General features: G+C 44.2%; 1 protein-coding gene across 1 annotated transcript; it reads left to right on the top strand.

Moving 5' to 3' along the window:
- Positions 1-88: 88 nt before the first annotated feature.
- LURAP1 (leucine rich adaptor protein 1) lies at positions 89-14,449 on the top strand. The gene is made up of 2 exons (XM_054572166.1): positions 89-328; positions 8,581-14,449. The coding sequence occupies exons 1-2, from the start codon at positions 131-133 to the stop codon at positions 9,100-9,102; spliced, it is 720 nt and encodes a 239-aa protein (XP_054428141.1). The 5' UTR covers positions 89-130; the 3' UTR covers positions 9,103-14,449.
- The last annotated feature ends 569 nt before the right edge of the window (positions 14,450-15,018 follow it).

Consider the following 15,018-nt stretch of genomic DNA (forward strand, 5'->3'; position numbering starts at 1 on the left):
CCTCCCTACCCAGTGCGGCGCGGGCGGGGACCCACCGGTTCCGCCCCGCACCAGCAGCGGAGACAGGAGGACCCCCGGGATCGAGATCCCCTGCTTTTGGTCGCCCAGCTCTGTTCAGGCTTAGACACGCATGGAGGGGACTGCAGAGTCCCAGACGCCTGACTTGCGAGACGTGGAGGGCAAGGTGGGCAGGAAGACCCCCGAAGGGCTGCTCCGCGGGCTTCGAGGGGAGCGGGAGCCGGGAATCCCTGGAGCCCTGCTGCTCCCGGGGGCGCCTAGCACGGGCCACGGCTTGGGGGACAAGATCATGGCGCTGAAGATGGAGCTGGTGAGTGTGGGTTTCATGAGCCGGGGTGGCGAGGGTGGTGGACCCGAGTCCTCTGTGTAGGGCCTGAAGGAACGACTCAGAGTTGGACTAAAGACGAGGGAATTAAAACTCCCCACTTAACTCCTCAGGATCTCTCCCAGGTCAGTCTTTACACCCTGGGGTCCATTAATTGCCTCCCCAAGGGTGAGTCAGGTGTAGATGGGTCCTGAAGGCTCGGGGTGGGAGGCTCAGGCTCTTGGAAGTTTTTCCTACCAAATAATTGGGAGGGGAGGGGTGAAGACTGGGAAACACTGAGAACCTAGCAGAGACGAAATCTTCCTCTGCCCTCCTTCCCACCTATCCCCCAGCTGCCATTATAGGGCAACCCGTTTTTTCTCCTGCAAAGTGGACCCAGGGTTTCTTCTGAGACCCCAGTGTTCATGACAGTATTTAGCACACAAGAGATTTGGGTGAAAACTCTCTGGACTAGGGCCACTAAAAACATCCTCCCTTTCCCTAACATTCTCCCAATCCCCCTAAAAATATTTGAAAGGTTCCTAGAACCTTAGCAGACATGAGAAGCAGCACTCAGTGTTGGTTTCATCACCTCTGACTCAGTCTCCTCCCACCAGCCCCCAAGGTGCACTGGATATTTGGATCTCATCTCTACGCTTTGGGGAGAAGAGGAGACAGGCACCCTCCCACTTCTCTGTTGCTGCTGGTCTAGACTGAGAGCCAAAAGGGCAGTTGGGGCTCATCAGGCTCCCCAGGGCCCTGATTCCGGTGAAGAAGGTGATTCACACCTGCCATCACTTTACAGCCAAGTTCTGGGGAACTGAGGAAGTGCCAGCTGCTGTCTGGCCCAGAGCCAGGAAGCCACAGTGAGGATGTGAGTTAATGTCTTCCTGGACCCCCACTGTGTGCCCAGCTCTGTGCCAGACTGAGCTGCGAGGGAGAGGCAGGGGAGTTCATGGGGGCTTCCAGAGGGCCTGAGAGGCTGGGAGGAGAGCCTTTTGGGCAGAGCAATCAGGGAACGCTCCCTGGGGGAAGGATTTGAATGCCATGTGTGCACTTGGCCATGAAGGTTGGAGGTGAGCCAGATTTTCCGAAGTAGTGCCCACCTAAGGGAGGGGCTGGCTTTGCCTTATTGCACAAACTTTAGCCCAAGGCCTAGAAAGAGCCCACCTAGAGTGCTCTCCTTTGGAAACTAACTTGCACCAAGAGTATGTGCCTGGCATTATGCTGAGCACTTAACAAGATAGTCTGTTAATCCTCACGGCAACCCTATTAGGTAAATGGTACTTTATAGATGAAGAAACTGAGGCACAAAGGGGTTAAGTAACTGCCCCAGGTCATATGAAAAGTAAAAAAAGCAGAGCCAGGCTTTGAACCTAGATGATCTGCCTACACTTTCCGTCTGCCATTGAGACCTGTTTTGTGCCAGACACTTAAAACACATGTCATTCAAGTGAGAAAAGCAGTCATTTTCCCCATCTCACAGACGAAACATGCTTGTAGGTGTTGAGGGACTTGCCTGAGCTCACACAGGAGGTAGCGGAGGAGCCATGCCTACTTTCTCTGGTTCTAACTCTTTTCTGCCTTTGGTAGAGATAAACCTATTTGTAAACTTTCAGGGGGTACATTTAACTTCTGATTAGGTCTCTCTTAACTCAGCCTCACCTGGGGCCTTAGGGTGCCCATGAAGGGCAGGAGTGAGGGAGCCTTCTAAGGGCCAGAAGAGCGAGAGGCCCCCTATGTGCCCCACAGATCCCAACCCCATTCCCTTCTCCCTCCTCAGGCCAAGATGTCATTAATCTCTTCTTACACTCTGCCCTGCCCACTGGATTGCACCCAGGGAGGACAAGGGGCAGGGCACTGGGGGGTTCCCCTGGAGCTACTTGTGGCAGAACTGGTCTAAGCCCTCTAAGTACTGACCTTCAACTGTCCTTCTCCCAGCTCTCCTACAGAGAGGGGACTGTCTTGCCCTTGAGACCAAGGACATCCCTGCTTCTAGGACTCTTCCCTCCTGCTTCTCTCCCCTACTTGAAGGTTGTTGAACCAGCCAGACTCTGGGATATGTGGGAAGGGGAAACATGGGCAACCTCCTCTACTTAATACTCCCACCCAAGTAACTGTTGCTATGACAACCACTCCACAGAAGGCAAGGAGCAGGGCATAGGTTCAAGTCCAAGATCCTTTTGTGATCTTCAACAGGGTCTCTCTTGACCTCAGTTTTTCTGCCTCTTCTCAGAGGGTGGGGGAGAGGGATTGTGGGACCAGTAACAGTAGTCTGTGAATCTCTGTCCCTGTGAATCTCAGGGATTTAGGACAGGGATCTCTGGGTTTTTGTCCCAGGGCCTGGTTTGAATAGAGTGAAGAGGGAGCCCTACTGTGACCTCAGGGCTGGGCAGTCTGATGTGTGTGTGTTGAGGAGAGGAGTGGGAAACTTCTATCCCGCCGGGAAGAGAACTGGGTTGGAGTGGCCTCTGAGGCTGCATCTCTCCTGAACTGTTTGCCCCCCTTTTTGTTTGCAAAGAGGTGGTGTGAAATGAGGGTTTCTTTTTTTGGCAAGAAAGCCTTGCTTTCTTCTATTCTGTGAGTGATGCTGTTACAGTCAGGGAATCCCACTATCACAGGACTATAGAATCTGGTCCCTCAAATTCATTTCCTACCAACATGGTAAGACCCAAACCCCTGAACCCAGGGACCAGCAGAGAGGGCCAAGAATAGTAAGGGCAAGGAAATCACAGATCTGTATCTGACCTACCCAACCCTGGGCTTAGCACCAGAAATGAGCTGGGCAGGACCTGGTCACAGGGAGCACATAGTGTGGGTTAGAGAAGGAGAGAAACAGACTAGTAACTCTAGTAGAGGACAGTAAGTGCTATTGGAACCCAGGGAGGGCTTTCCGGAAGAGTCTTCATTATAGAGGGACAGATTTGGGCTCTGAAAAGGCGGAAGAGACATTCTGTTTCTTCTTGTTGGAATGCCTCTCTCCACCGCTATATCTAAGTTTGAATTAATTTTCAAGTCTCAGCTTATGTCCCTTATTCTAGGAAGCATCTCCTTACTTCCCTGATTGGGTTATGGCCCTCTAGGTACCCACAGCCCCTAGCATTTGCTATGCTGAATTTTGCAAGTGTTTTTGTCATGGTCTTAACCTTACCCACTAGACTGTGAACTCTTTGAGGGCAGGAAATGGTGTCTTTTCTTCCTTTATCTAACACGATGCCAGGTGTGTAAGCAACACTCAATAAATGTTGTTCCCCCCAAATAAATATTGACTGAATGGATTAATCCCATATTGAGGAAGGCAGGGAAGTCTTCCTAGAGGAGGTGGCATTTGAGTTGTGCCTTGAAGAATGAATAAAGTCATTGGGAATTCCAGTGCAAGATGGCACATTGAACACATGCATTTACCTATATTCCTTCCTGAAACTCTACTAAATAGCCAGTAAAAGGATTATTGTAAAAGCCATGAAACCATTATGACAACAAAAACAGGAAAGAAGATGATAGGAGCAAAGTTTTGGAAGTTGAAAAGCAACCCATTTTGCATTACTAACACATTCAAAGGTCTCAACAGTTAGATGCAGGAAGTATTTCTGGAGCTGGGGTGCAGCAGCTGAAAATAAAAGGGTTTTGGTGAGCATCTGTTTTATGAAGCTTACTCTAAGCTCCCTTCCCTAACTGGGCAACCAGGTACCAGTCACTCCTTTATCCTAGCAGAACACTGGAGATGTAAATTTTGGAAAGAATAAAACAGAAAGAAGGAAGAAAGGGGAAAGGAAGAAGGAAGGATGAAAGGAAGAAAGAAAAGGAGAAAAAGAGAGAGGGAAAGAGGAAGGGGAAACATAGCTGGGGAAGCATTTTTAACATGAGAAATTTTGTTTAATACATTTCGTTTGGTCATGGACTAGGACTGTTGGTTTCCCAGAGGGAATATATTTGTCCTCAGTATGAAATAATTGATGGTAATGTCTTATCATGTTATTAATAGTCTGTATGGTCTGTTATTTCAGTTATGTCCACATCTCCTTACTGAAATGGCAAGCTTTTGTTAAGCAAAGACAGTTTCTCTATTATCTTTCTTTTTAATAAAGACATTTAAAATATTTTATGTATTTATCTTTAGAGAGAGGGGAGAGGAGGGAGAAAACATCAATGTGTGAGACGAACATCATTTGGCTGCCTCTCACACATCCCCAACTGGGGACCTGGCCCACAACCCAGGCATGTGTACTGACTGGGAATTGAACCAGCAACCTTTCAGTCTGCAGACCAGTGCTCAATTCACTGAGCCACACTGAGCCACACCAGATAGGGCTCCATTATCTTTGTAATTACTAGAAAACCCAGGTACCCAATAATCATTTATTTAATTAAATTAAAGTTGTGATAGTCTTCCAAAAACACAAATCATTTCAAGTACAAAATTTGGTCTGTGCTATGACATAGTAAATAAGTTAACTATAGTAATATGTAAAGCCAAATAGTTATCATTCATTGATTAATGAATACTTAATAGGCAGTATGCTATACACTTAATGTTCCTTCCATTTCTTAAAATAAACCTTTAAATTTGATAGTATCCTAATTTTATAATGAAGAAATAAAGATTTGAAGGGGGGGGGAATCCACTTTTATATGGCTTCTTAATGGCAAAACTGGAATTTGAACCCAGGTATGTTTAATACCAGTGCCTATATTTTTCTCAGTGTATAAATATTTGGTCTTATTGTGGTTTATCATTGTGGATGTGAATAAAGAAATTATTCCCTGAATAATTTAATAAACATTTATCAAGTGACATACTTTTTAAATATTTTACTTATTTATATTTTTTTAGAGAAGGGAAGGGCGGGAGAAAGAGAGGGAGAGAAACATCAATATGTGGTTGCATCACCTGTGCCCCTCACTGGGGACCCAGCCTGCAACCCAGGCATGTGCCATATACTGGGAATTGAATCAGCGACTCTGTGGCTCGCAGGCAGGTGCTCAATCCACTGAGCCACACCAACCAGGGCACAAGCGCCCTGGTTTATATATTTTAAAAATAATAAAACTGGCCCTGACTGGTGTGGCTTTGTGGGTTGAGTATCATCCAACAAGCCAAAAAGTCACCAGTTTAATTCCTGGTTAGGGCACATGCCTGAGCAGTGGGCCAGGTTCCCTTTTGGGGGCATGTTTCTCTCACACATCAATGTTTCTCTCCCTCTCTTTATCCCTCCCTTCCCTTCTCTCTAAAAATAAATAAATGAAATCTATTGAAAAAAAAAAAAAAAGAATGGAAGGTCTCCAAATTGGGAAACACCAAGCAAAGTTGAAGACAAAAGGGGTTACATGAAAATGTACTAAATGTTATAAAATACTCCTCCCAGCTTTTTTCCCTACTTGGCTTCCAGAACATTGACAGCTTTGCTTACATTATACTCTCTAGATCGGTATCATACGGTGACTATGATGAACCCAAGAGAAAAAAATAAAAAGACAGAAAATACTGACTTCAGGCCTTACCCAATCATATAGCCCAGCCATATAATCATTAATGAGATTCAGAGTTGTCAAGCCTCACACATGCACTCAAAGTTTCCAATCAGCTTTTTAAAGAGCACTCTGAAGTGTGAACAGTAAGTAATCGTACTTTTAGATAATCGTAAGACCCTCTGATGAGACCCTCTAACCATGTAGACCTAAACAAAGAGAAAAACACAACTTGAATATAATGGAGATAATATAGGGAAATGAGAGCTTATAAAAATCATTAGTTATATCCTTAAAGAGATAAAAGATAATATTGTACCATGAACAAAAACAGAAAGGTGTAAGAAGGAAAACATTCAGAAAACTAGAAATAACACTGGGAAATAAAAACATGATAGCCAAAAAACAAAAACAAAACAAACAAAAACCCCAAAAAACTCAATAGAAATATTCAAAATAGTTCAGAAACTCGGACAAATATAGAGATGGAAGAAGAAAAAGAAAAAAAAATCAGCCCAGGTTGCCCTCTATTTAAATAATAGGATTTCCAGAAAGAACAGAAAGATATTGAAGGAGAAATAATTATTAAAGGCATAATAAAAGGAAATCTCCTACAAGTGAAGGACATGAGTTTCCAGATAAAAGTGCCCAACAAGTGGCCAATTTAATGGGTAAAAATATACCCATACCATGTCAAATTACTGCGATAATTTAGAACACTGGGAACAAAGAGAAGATCCTAACAACTTCCGTAAAGAGTGAGAAGATGGTCACATACAAAGGATCAGGAATAAGAGTAGCATCAGATTTTTTAAGTGTAACACTGAAAATTAGAGGAAAATGGAACAGTGCCTTAAATCTTGAGGAAAAATTATTTTCAACCTAGAATTCTATATGCAGCTAAGTTGTCAACAGTGTGAAGAGAGAATAACAGCATTTTAAAACATATAGGCTTCAATAAATGTGTGAATAAATGTGAATAAACTTCACATGAAGACATAAAGTTGTAAGAAATGAAAAGTAACTATAGTAAACCACATGGCTTAGCTGTGAATAGCATTTCTAAAGTCTAATAAGGTAAAAACTGAATAATTAATTTATTACATATATTGCATCTATTGCATATTGGAGAGATGGGAAGCATGCCTTTATGGCAGAGGAATGGGGAATAGGATGAAAGAGTTAAATCCTTAACCTTCTATAGTGTGGAAAGTCAATAGAAAACAGCTAAGTCTTAAAAATCACTAAGTAGCATGCTATTTGGAAATTAGAAGGTAAGGACCAAAATAGATAAAAATTAATAGTTGTCTCTGGGAGGGGGGATTTAGGACAACAACAGAGAACTATTATTTTTCATAATAAATCTTGCAGAACTGTTTGCTTCTTTAATCTACATCTGTTTATTCCTTTGATTATAAGTTACACTAAATAAGCCCTGGCTGGTGTGGCTCATTGGATTGAGTGCCAGCCTGCGAACTAAAAGGTTGCAAGTTTGATTCCCAGTCATGGCACATGCCTGGATTGCGGACAAGATCCCCAGTAGGGGGCACTCCAGAGGCAACCACACATTGATGTTTCTCTTCCTCTCTCCCCCTCTCTCTAAAAATAAATTAAAAAAATGTTTTTCAAAAATAAAAATGAAAAAAAAAAAGCACTACCTAAAAGGAAATTTAAATCAGGTATGGCAGGACCTGGGGTTCCCAGGGAGGTATGCTAGAGGTGCTAGAGAGCTGGAAAGACCCATATTATGACAGCCTTTGAATGCCAACAGATTTTATTTTCTAAGAGCAGGGCAAAGCCCATAAAGGCTCTTGAGCAGGGGAGAAACAGGTTCAGACCTGTGCTTGGGGAAGATAATTCAGTGCATCTGGGTTGGAAGGGACCTTAGAGATTACCCAGTAAGTCAGACTTAACTCCCAGTACACTAACAGGGAGACTGGTGTGTGGTGAAGGGAAGCCCTGAATCCCCAGTCAGGATTCTGACCCTACGAAGCCCTAGCCAACTCTTGCCTCCCTTAACAACTGCTACCAACACCCTGAAGGGACTGGGGGACCAGGTTGGCCCCCTTTTTATCCCCCAGCTTTTGCCTTCTTTTGGTCCAGACTACTTCCCGTGTAACACCTGGTCTCCTTATCAAACTATTCTTTGTTTCTAAGCCTTCCTGGTGAATCTGGACTGGTTCAATAGTTAATAGTAACATCCTATCTATGAAGTTCAGTGCTCAGTAGGATCAGATTTTAATATAGGGTCCAGCACAAATAATGCCCCCTATTTATTACAAAATCATAAGCACGTAATGCTGTAATATAACAATATCACACTCAAGCACACCATATGACACTTAAGTTAAAATGTTCAAATTAAAACTGTAAATTATTAGACCCATATTATTACTCTACCAACCACACTCAAGCAGGCGTTACTTCTGCTTGACCCTGAATTTAACATTTACTGAGAACCTACTGTATGCCAGGCACTGTGCTGAGTACATAATAGCATCTCAAAATTCTTTCAGCCATCCTGTGAGGTGAGTGAGTTAGCCCTATTTTACAAACAAGGAAACCAAGGCTCAAAAAAGCTAAGAAAGTTGGCCATAGTGATATAATAAGTGGCAGAGGTGAGATTTTAAAACAGTGATCTATCTGCTTCTAAAGCCCACACTCTAGACCCTTCTATTTCTGTGCTTTTTGAAAGTGAAATGGTTGGACTATAAGGTAGATGCCTCTGGAAACATTTGGGAAGTCCATGGCCCCAAACCTGGGACTGATTCCTTCTCCCATTCCCCCAGGCTTACCTGCGAGCCATTGACGTGAAGATTCTACAGCAGCTGGTGACTTTGAACGAGGGCATTGAGGCGGTGCGCTGGCTGTTGGAAGAGCGGGGGACGTTGACCAGCCACTGCAGCAGCCTCACCAGCAGCCAATATAGCCTGACAGGTGGGAGTCCAGGCCACTCAAGGCGAGGCAGCTGGGACAGCCTGCCAGACATCAGTTCCACTGACCGGCTGGACAGCGTCTCCATTGGCAGCTTCCTGGACACCGTGGCCCCCAGCGAGCTGGATGAACAGGGCTCCCTCAGTGCTCCCCGTCCTGAGATGGACTGGGCAAAGGTTATACCCGGTGGGGAGAGGACTAGGACTGAGGTGGACCTGACAGCCACCAAGCTAGGGAGCTTGAGGACTGTATGGAAGCACCCAGGGGAGGGGCTCCAGAGTGAACCTCCTGAGTCCCCAGAGGATGAGAGTGCCAAGCTGGGCTTTGAGGTCCACTGGTACTGGGGGCAGTGTCAGGATGATGTGACCTTCCTGTAACAACTTGTCCATTCTTGTGCTGCTGTGGCTCTTTCTTCACTAGGCCCTGGTCTCCCTTGAAATTTATTCTCCCTCAGTCTGGGACTAGAAAGAGGCTGCACTGAAATCAGTTATCATGGAAACCTGGCCTACCATCCCTCTGGTCTCTGGGGAAGCTATGCCTTTATCCCTCAATTATTGGGTCCACAGAGCTATTTCCACAGATAGACTGACTCCAGAGGCTTGACTTGTGGCTCCTGGTGTGATGTTCTGTCTTCCCCTTTGCCCTGTAACTAGGTAAGGATTTGAGGGATTTAGGACCCTTAGGAGATCACTGATGAAGAGATGGGGATATAATTACCTCATCCAATATCTAGGAGCCTTGGCCCCCCTCTTGGCCGAGATGGAGGATGGCTGAGGGACATGGACACTCAGGACCAACCCTCCGTGGATCGGCCTTCCCAGAAACCTCTGGTGTTGGTAGAACCACTGTTTCCTGTTTGGTGAGTGGTGTCATTTCCTGCCAGGATTAGTCTTTCCACTGTACCAGTCCTGTAGTTGTGATAGATCAACAAAGCAGTGTGTGAACTCCTGCTGCTAAGTGAGACCATGCCATTTATTCTCCATACCATTACTTCTTGTGAGGGGGAGCGTACCACCCCTCCTGGCAGGAAAGTTTTTCACCGTTAGATGTTTGCATTTCTTTTCGGAAAGGTTCATACTTTTTAAACAGGGTGTTCACCTTTTAACCCAGGGGACCTTGCTTCCCCTGTGACCACATCTCTGTCTGGTGCCAGCACTCCTGTATCTGTGCTTTTAGTGAGGGAAATTGGCAAGGCCTCCATCTGCTGCTCTCAGAAGTCTGTTTGGCCTGCCCTGTCACAGTCCCATTTTACCCTGTCCTTGGGTTGCCCCCATTCTTGTATTCTGGCCCCAAATCCTACTGCAAGGAGATTCAGCCTTTGTGTCTCCACACCTTCTCAGTTTCCATTTCCACCTCGGGCCTTTTATATGCAGATGAGTTCCCTCGCCTCTTCTCCCCTTTGAGGATGGGAGCCAGAGGGAGGACAAGCCTGAGGTCTCAGAGCTCTGGAGGTGTACCAAAATCTCCAAAGTGAGGATGTGTCTGTCTTCTCTAATCCTGTGATTTTTTTTCCCCTCCCCCATCCTGCCCCAGACTTTCCACCATTTGGTCACAAGGACCTGCCCAGAGACTGGGACACAAGGAATCCCCTTGTTTCAGTTACAATGGAGGCGGGTGTGGCAGGGAAAGACAGAGGCTCTTTAGTCCTAGGGCCCACATCCTGGGAGGAGAGAGAGATCCAGGGAAAGGCCACTTTCCTTCCTTTCTTAGAGCAAGCCCTAGACTCCTAGACCTGAGGAGGGTGCAGAGAAATGGCTCTGGGCCTAGGTCCCAGGGTCCTAATGAATCACACCAAAGAAGGAATTCAGGAAAGCTGCCAGCCTGAGGCTCAGGGGAAGGACAAGGAGATAGGGTTGTGGTTGATGTCAAAATATGAATTCTTGGAGGTTAACCCTTTGAACCTCAGGTAACTGCCTACATGTTGGTCCTTATCTTTCCTGGGTCCTGAAACTAGATTTTTGGAAGGCAAAAAGGATATCAGGTGATCTTTGTCTATTTGCTGTGCCCTCCTGAGTTGTAGGAGTGGATCCGTAATCCTAGAATAACTGCTGCAGTTTCTCTACTTTCATTCTATGCTGGGGAAGGGAAGGAAGCCAAGTGGATCATCTCCACATCCCCTAAACTCCTCAAGTCTTGTTCTGCACCCCCCGACCTCAGTCATTTGGGCACAATACATTCAGTCCATGGCTGTCCCCTAAAGATCCTCTCTCCCATCCCCTTAATGTGATTGAAATCACTAAAATATATTCTTGCCTCTCCTCTGCTGCCCAACAGCCCTCTCCTTACCTCCCCTCCTGGTTTTGGGCCTCCTGACCGTCCCTCTCCCCACCAAGTCCCCAGGCTGGAAATTCAAATACCCTTTTTAAATTCCTACTCTGTTGCCATTTTGTAGCATGCTCTTGGTTAGTTCCCTGGAAGCTTATGTGTTTGTTTAGTCAACAAACATCTGAGCTGAAGAAGTTGCCTGCCCTCTTGTGGCCATTATGCATCATTGCCATGGGTAGCTGGGTGGAACTTCCAAATTCAAATGCAGCATTACAGAAAACCAGCCTCTCATTGCACAGGCAAGCTGGAGAGACAGGCCTAGAGAGGTCAGAGATTTGCTCAGTGTCATCCATGTTAAATCCATGGCCCAGGTTAGAGAACCCAGATCTGCCTGCCTGCCTGCCCACAGTTCCATCACTTGGCCAGATTGTTCCCCCACCTCGCTCAGTCAATACTATCCAAACTCAAAGGGACTGAAAGAAATTTTCCTCTGTTTTAATATTTAGGTTCTTACCCTACTGTAAAAAGGTAGTTCAATGTTTAGAGAGGAGTTATAGGCTCTGAGGAGAGAGAAACTTGGACCTGGATTGGATACTAATCTGGACTGCAGATACAAGGAAAATCAATCTTGGACCATTTTTCTGGGTAGGGAGGGTGAGTCAGCCTAGAGGTCATGGGGGCAGAACTCAGCATTTCAAATCTGGAGATTAGAAGTGAGGGCTTCGGGAGAGAGGTTTGAGATTAGGAAATCCAGGTGGATCCTGAGGAGTTGGGGAGCTCCGCAGCTCAGGGGATTATAGCTCAATTGGATAGGCATCTGAGGGTTGAGGAGCAGGAGAGATGGGTGGGGGGTGCCTGTGCACTCCAGGTAGGTCATCCTGCTTAATACCTGAGACCCTATTTCACTGTCAGAGTAGTTTAGGAACCCAGTAAACACACGTCCTTGGTTCTTCCTACCTGCTTCTGGACTGGCTGCTTGAGGTTTAACTCTTCTGTTAATTTAGGCCTTCCTAGGCTACAAGGAGGACCTGTTTGGTTGCTCATAGAAAGAGAAGGGAGGAAAAGGGGGAGAGGTACAGAGAGATAAAAGAGAAGAAGAAAACAGTGTTGAAAGTATGATCAGATGGAGCATACTGTCCTCCAGGCGGGCTTAGGGCTTTAGTCAGTCAGTGCTCAGGGTAAAGGCAGAGATGAGACTGCTCTTGGCAGCTGCAGAAACAGCACCTGATAGGATAAGGAGTGTTGCTGGCTGGGATGGGTACATCAGGGAGACATTAAACCATGTGACTGGGCAAGTGTAAGGGCGTGCACTTAGGATGGGGTCAATGAGGTTTAGCATTGGCAGCATAGGTGAGAAATGCTTGAGGTTTATAGTGGACACACGCTCACTGTGTGCTTGGTGCAAGACCCATACTGGGTGTTCAGTGACACCTGTTACTGGAGGGATGAATGTGTAAACCCACAAGGAGATGTAACTTATTTTTTTTAAGTAGGTAATTAGGTAATAGTAGGTAATTTAAAAACATTATTTGATTCTTAGCAACCCTATAAACAATGCCTTATTAACAATGTATCGTTGTTTAGACATTTGATAAGGGCCAGATAGGTAATAAATGAATGGTAATATGAACCTAGTTCAGTCTGACTGCAGGGACTTCCAGGAAGTCTTGTCTGATTCTCCACTTCTCACTCTCACAGACCTTACTTTCCTAGAAGAACAGATTAGTGCTGCCTAGCAGCAAGGCCAACATACTAGTTTTCTATTGTTGCTGTAATGACTCACCATAAACTTAATTGCTTAAAACAACACAAATGTATTTTATTACAGTTCTGGAGGTCACAGGTATGAAATCTGTTTCATTGGGCTAAAGTCAAGGTGTTGACAAGCTTGCATTCCTTCTGGAGCCTGTAGAGGACAATCCATTTCTTTACCTTTCCGAGGTTCTAGAGGCTGCTTGCATTCCTTGGTTCACAGCCCCTGCCTCCATCATCATACCAGCAGCATCTTCCCTCCTCTGAACTTTGCTTCCATTCTTACATCTTCTTTCTCTAATTCTCCTGTTGCCTCTTATGAGGATTACATTGTGATTACATATCCTTGTAATTACATTAGCTCCACTGAGATAATCCAGGATCATCTTCCCATCTCAAGATCCTTAATTTAACCATATCTTCAAAGTCGCTTTTACTGTATAAGATAAGATAGGAATTAGGGCATGAGCATCTTTGGAGGAGAGGCCATAATCCAACCACAGGCAGAGATGGAGGGTGGGCAGGAAGATGCACCCAGGCCCAGAATGAGCATCTCTGCTTTGTGCAGCCTCCCTCAGCTTGGTGCTAAGGAGGAGGTGGCCAGGTCCAAGCCCCATGTCTGGGAAATGGCAAGTGCCTCCTGCGTTATCACTACCAGGAAGAGGAAAGAATGAAGGTCAGACTTGAGAGAAATTCTTGATTTAGGGAACTTTTCAGGCTTGAGACTCTCCTAGTGGACATGATTGCCTCCTCTCCAGAACCATTATGTACTCCTCAAGGTAGGAGAAAATTACCAGCAAACTAGCCTGTGCTCTCTCTGGAAAGGGTAGATTTTCTCCTTTTTTAAAATTATTATTTATTGGTCTTAGAGGCAGGAAGGGAGACAACAATTTGTTGTTCTACTTATGTATGCAATCATTGGTTAACTTTTTAAACTTCTATTTAGTGATTTTTAGAGAGAGAGAAACACTAATTTGTTGTTCCACTTAATTATGCATTCATTGGGTGATTCTTGTATGTGCTCTAACTGGGGATCAAACCCGCAACTTAGTGTATCAGGACAATGCTCTAACCAAATGAACTATCTGGCCAGGACAATTTTCTCTGTTAAATTAGTGTTTATTCCTTAATAGTTAAACTCTCATCATCAGTTGATACTAAGTCTCTTTCTTGTTTTGTTTGCTTGTCATCCCTGATCCTCATTCCACTTCCTGACCTAGGCATACACTCTAATGTGTTCAGTATGTCTTTGTACATCTATGTATCTTTAAATATATATATATAATTATGTGTTTATGTGTTTTAATATATATAAATGGTATACTTTTATAATAAGCTAACTTCTGTCATGAACTGCCCCATATTTCAGTGATTTAACACAATAAAGATTTATTTCTTACTTACACAGGAGCACAGGTGTTGTGGTTGGACAGCTCTTTTCCACTGTGCATTTCAGGTCCCAGGCTCCTCCCATTTTCAGATAGTGAGAGCCTGATCCTGCATCATAAGTTTCCTTGTCAACTTTTCACCAAATTGTTTTACCATCCATTAATGACCATTTTATGAATTGGTTATTTCATCAGGGATTACAAAATAATGATTTTCTAATGCTATTATTTTTTTCTTCTGTACAGAAAAATTTTTTCATATCCTTTAGGACTATTTGGTTACTCTGAAATAAAGTTCATACCAGAATGTCAAGACAAATGCTTAAATCCGTTTCCTTATTTATCTCTTTCAAAGTAACAGGTTTGTGTCCTAGCAACTTGGTGTTGCTTTTATTTTGTTTTGCTTTCTCTTTAAGTTATTGTTGTGAACTTGTAGTTTTTATATATAGGGTCCGGCACAAATAACACCCCTTTTTTATTACAAAATCATAAGCATATAATTCTGTAACATAACAATATCATATTCAAATACACCATATTACATTGTAGGTGAAATGTTCAAATTAAAACTATAAATTATTACACCCATATTATTATCCTACCAACCACACTCATGCAGGTGTTACTTCTGCCAGCCCCTGTTTTTAATGACTTAATCATTTGCAGTTATTTTTGTTTTATATTTTACGAAATTTCAAGCATATATAAAAATAGACTATAATGGAATTTCCATGTCCCCATCACTCAGCTTTAATAATTATCAACTCATGGCCTATCTTGTGTTATTTATTCCCTCAACTACTCTACCCTTAACTGAGGTTATTTTGAAGCAAAACTAGATAGGATTCCAGTTCACCTAAAAATGTTTTAGTATGCATCTCTAAAAGA

Source organism: Pteronotus mesoamericanus, unplaced genomic scaffold, assembly GCF_021234165.1.
Source record: "Pteronotus mesoamericanus isolate MK-2021 breed Mesoamerican mustached bat unplaced genomic scaffold, CSHL_Meso_final contig_221, whole genome shotgun sequence".
Taxonomy (NCBI): Eukaryota; Metazoa; Chordata; class Mammalia; order Chiroptera; family Mormoopidae; genus Pteronotus; species Pteronotus mesoamericanus.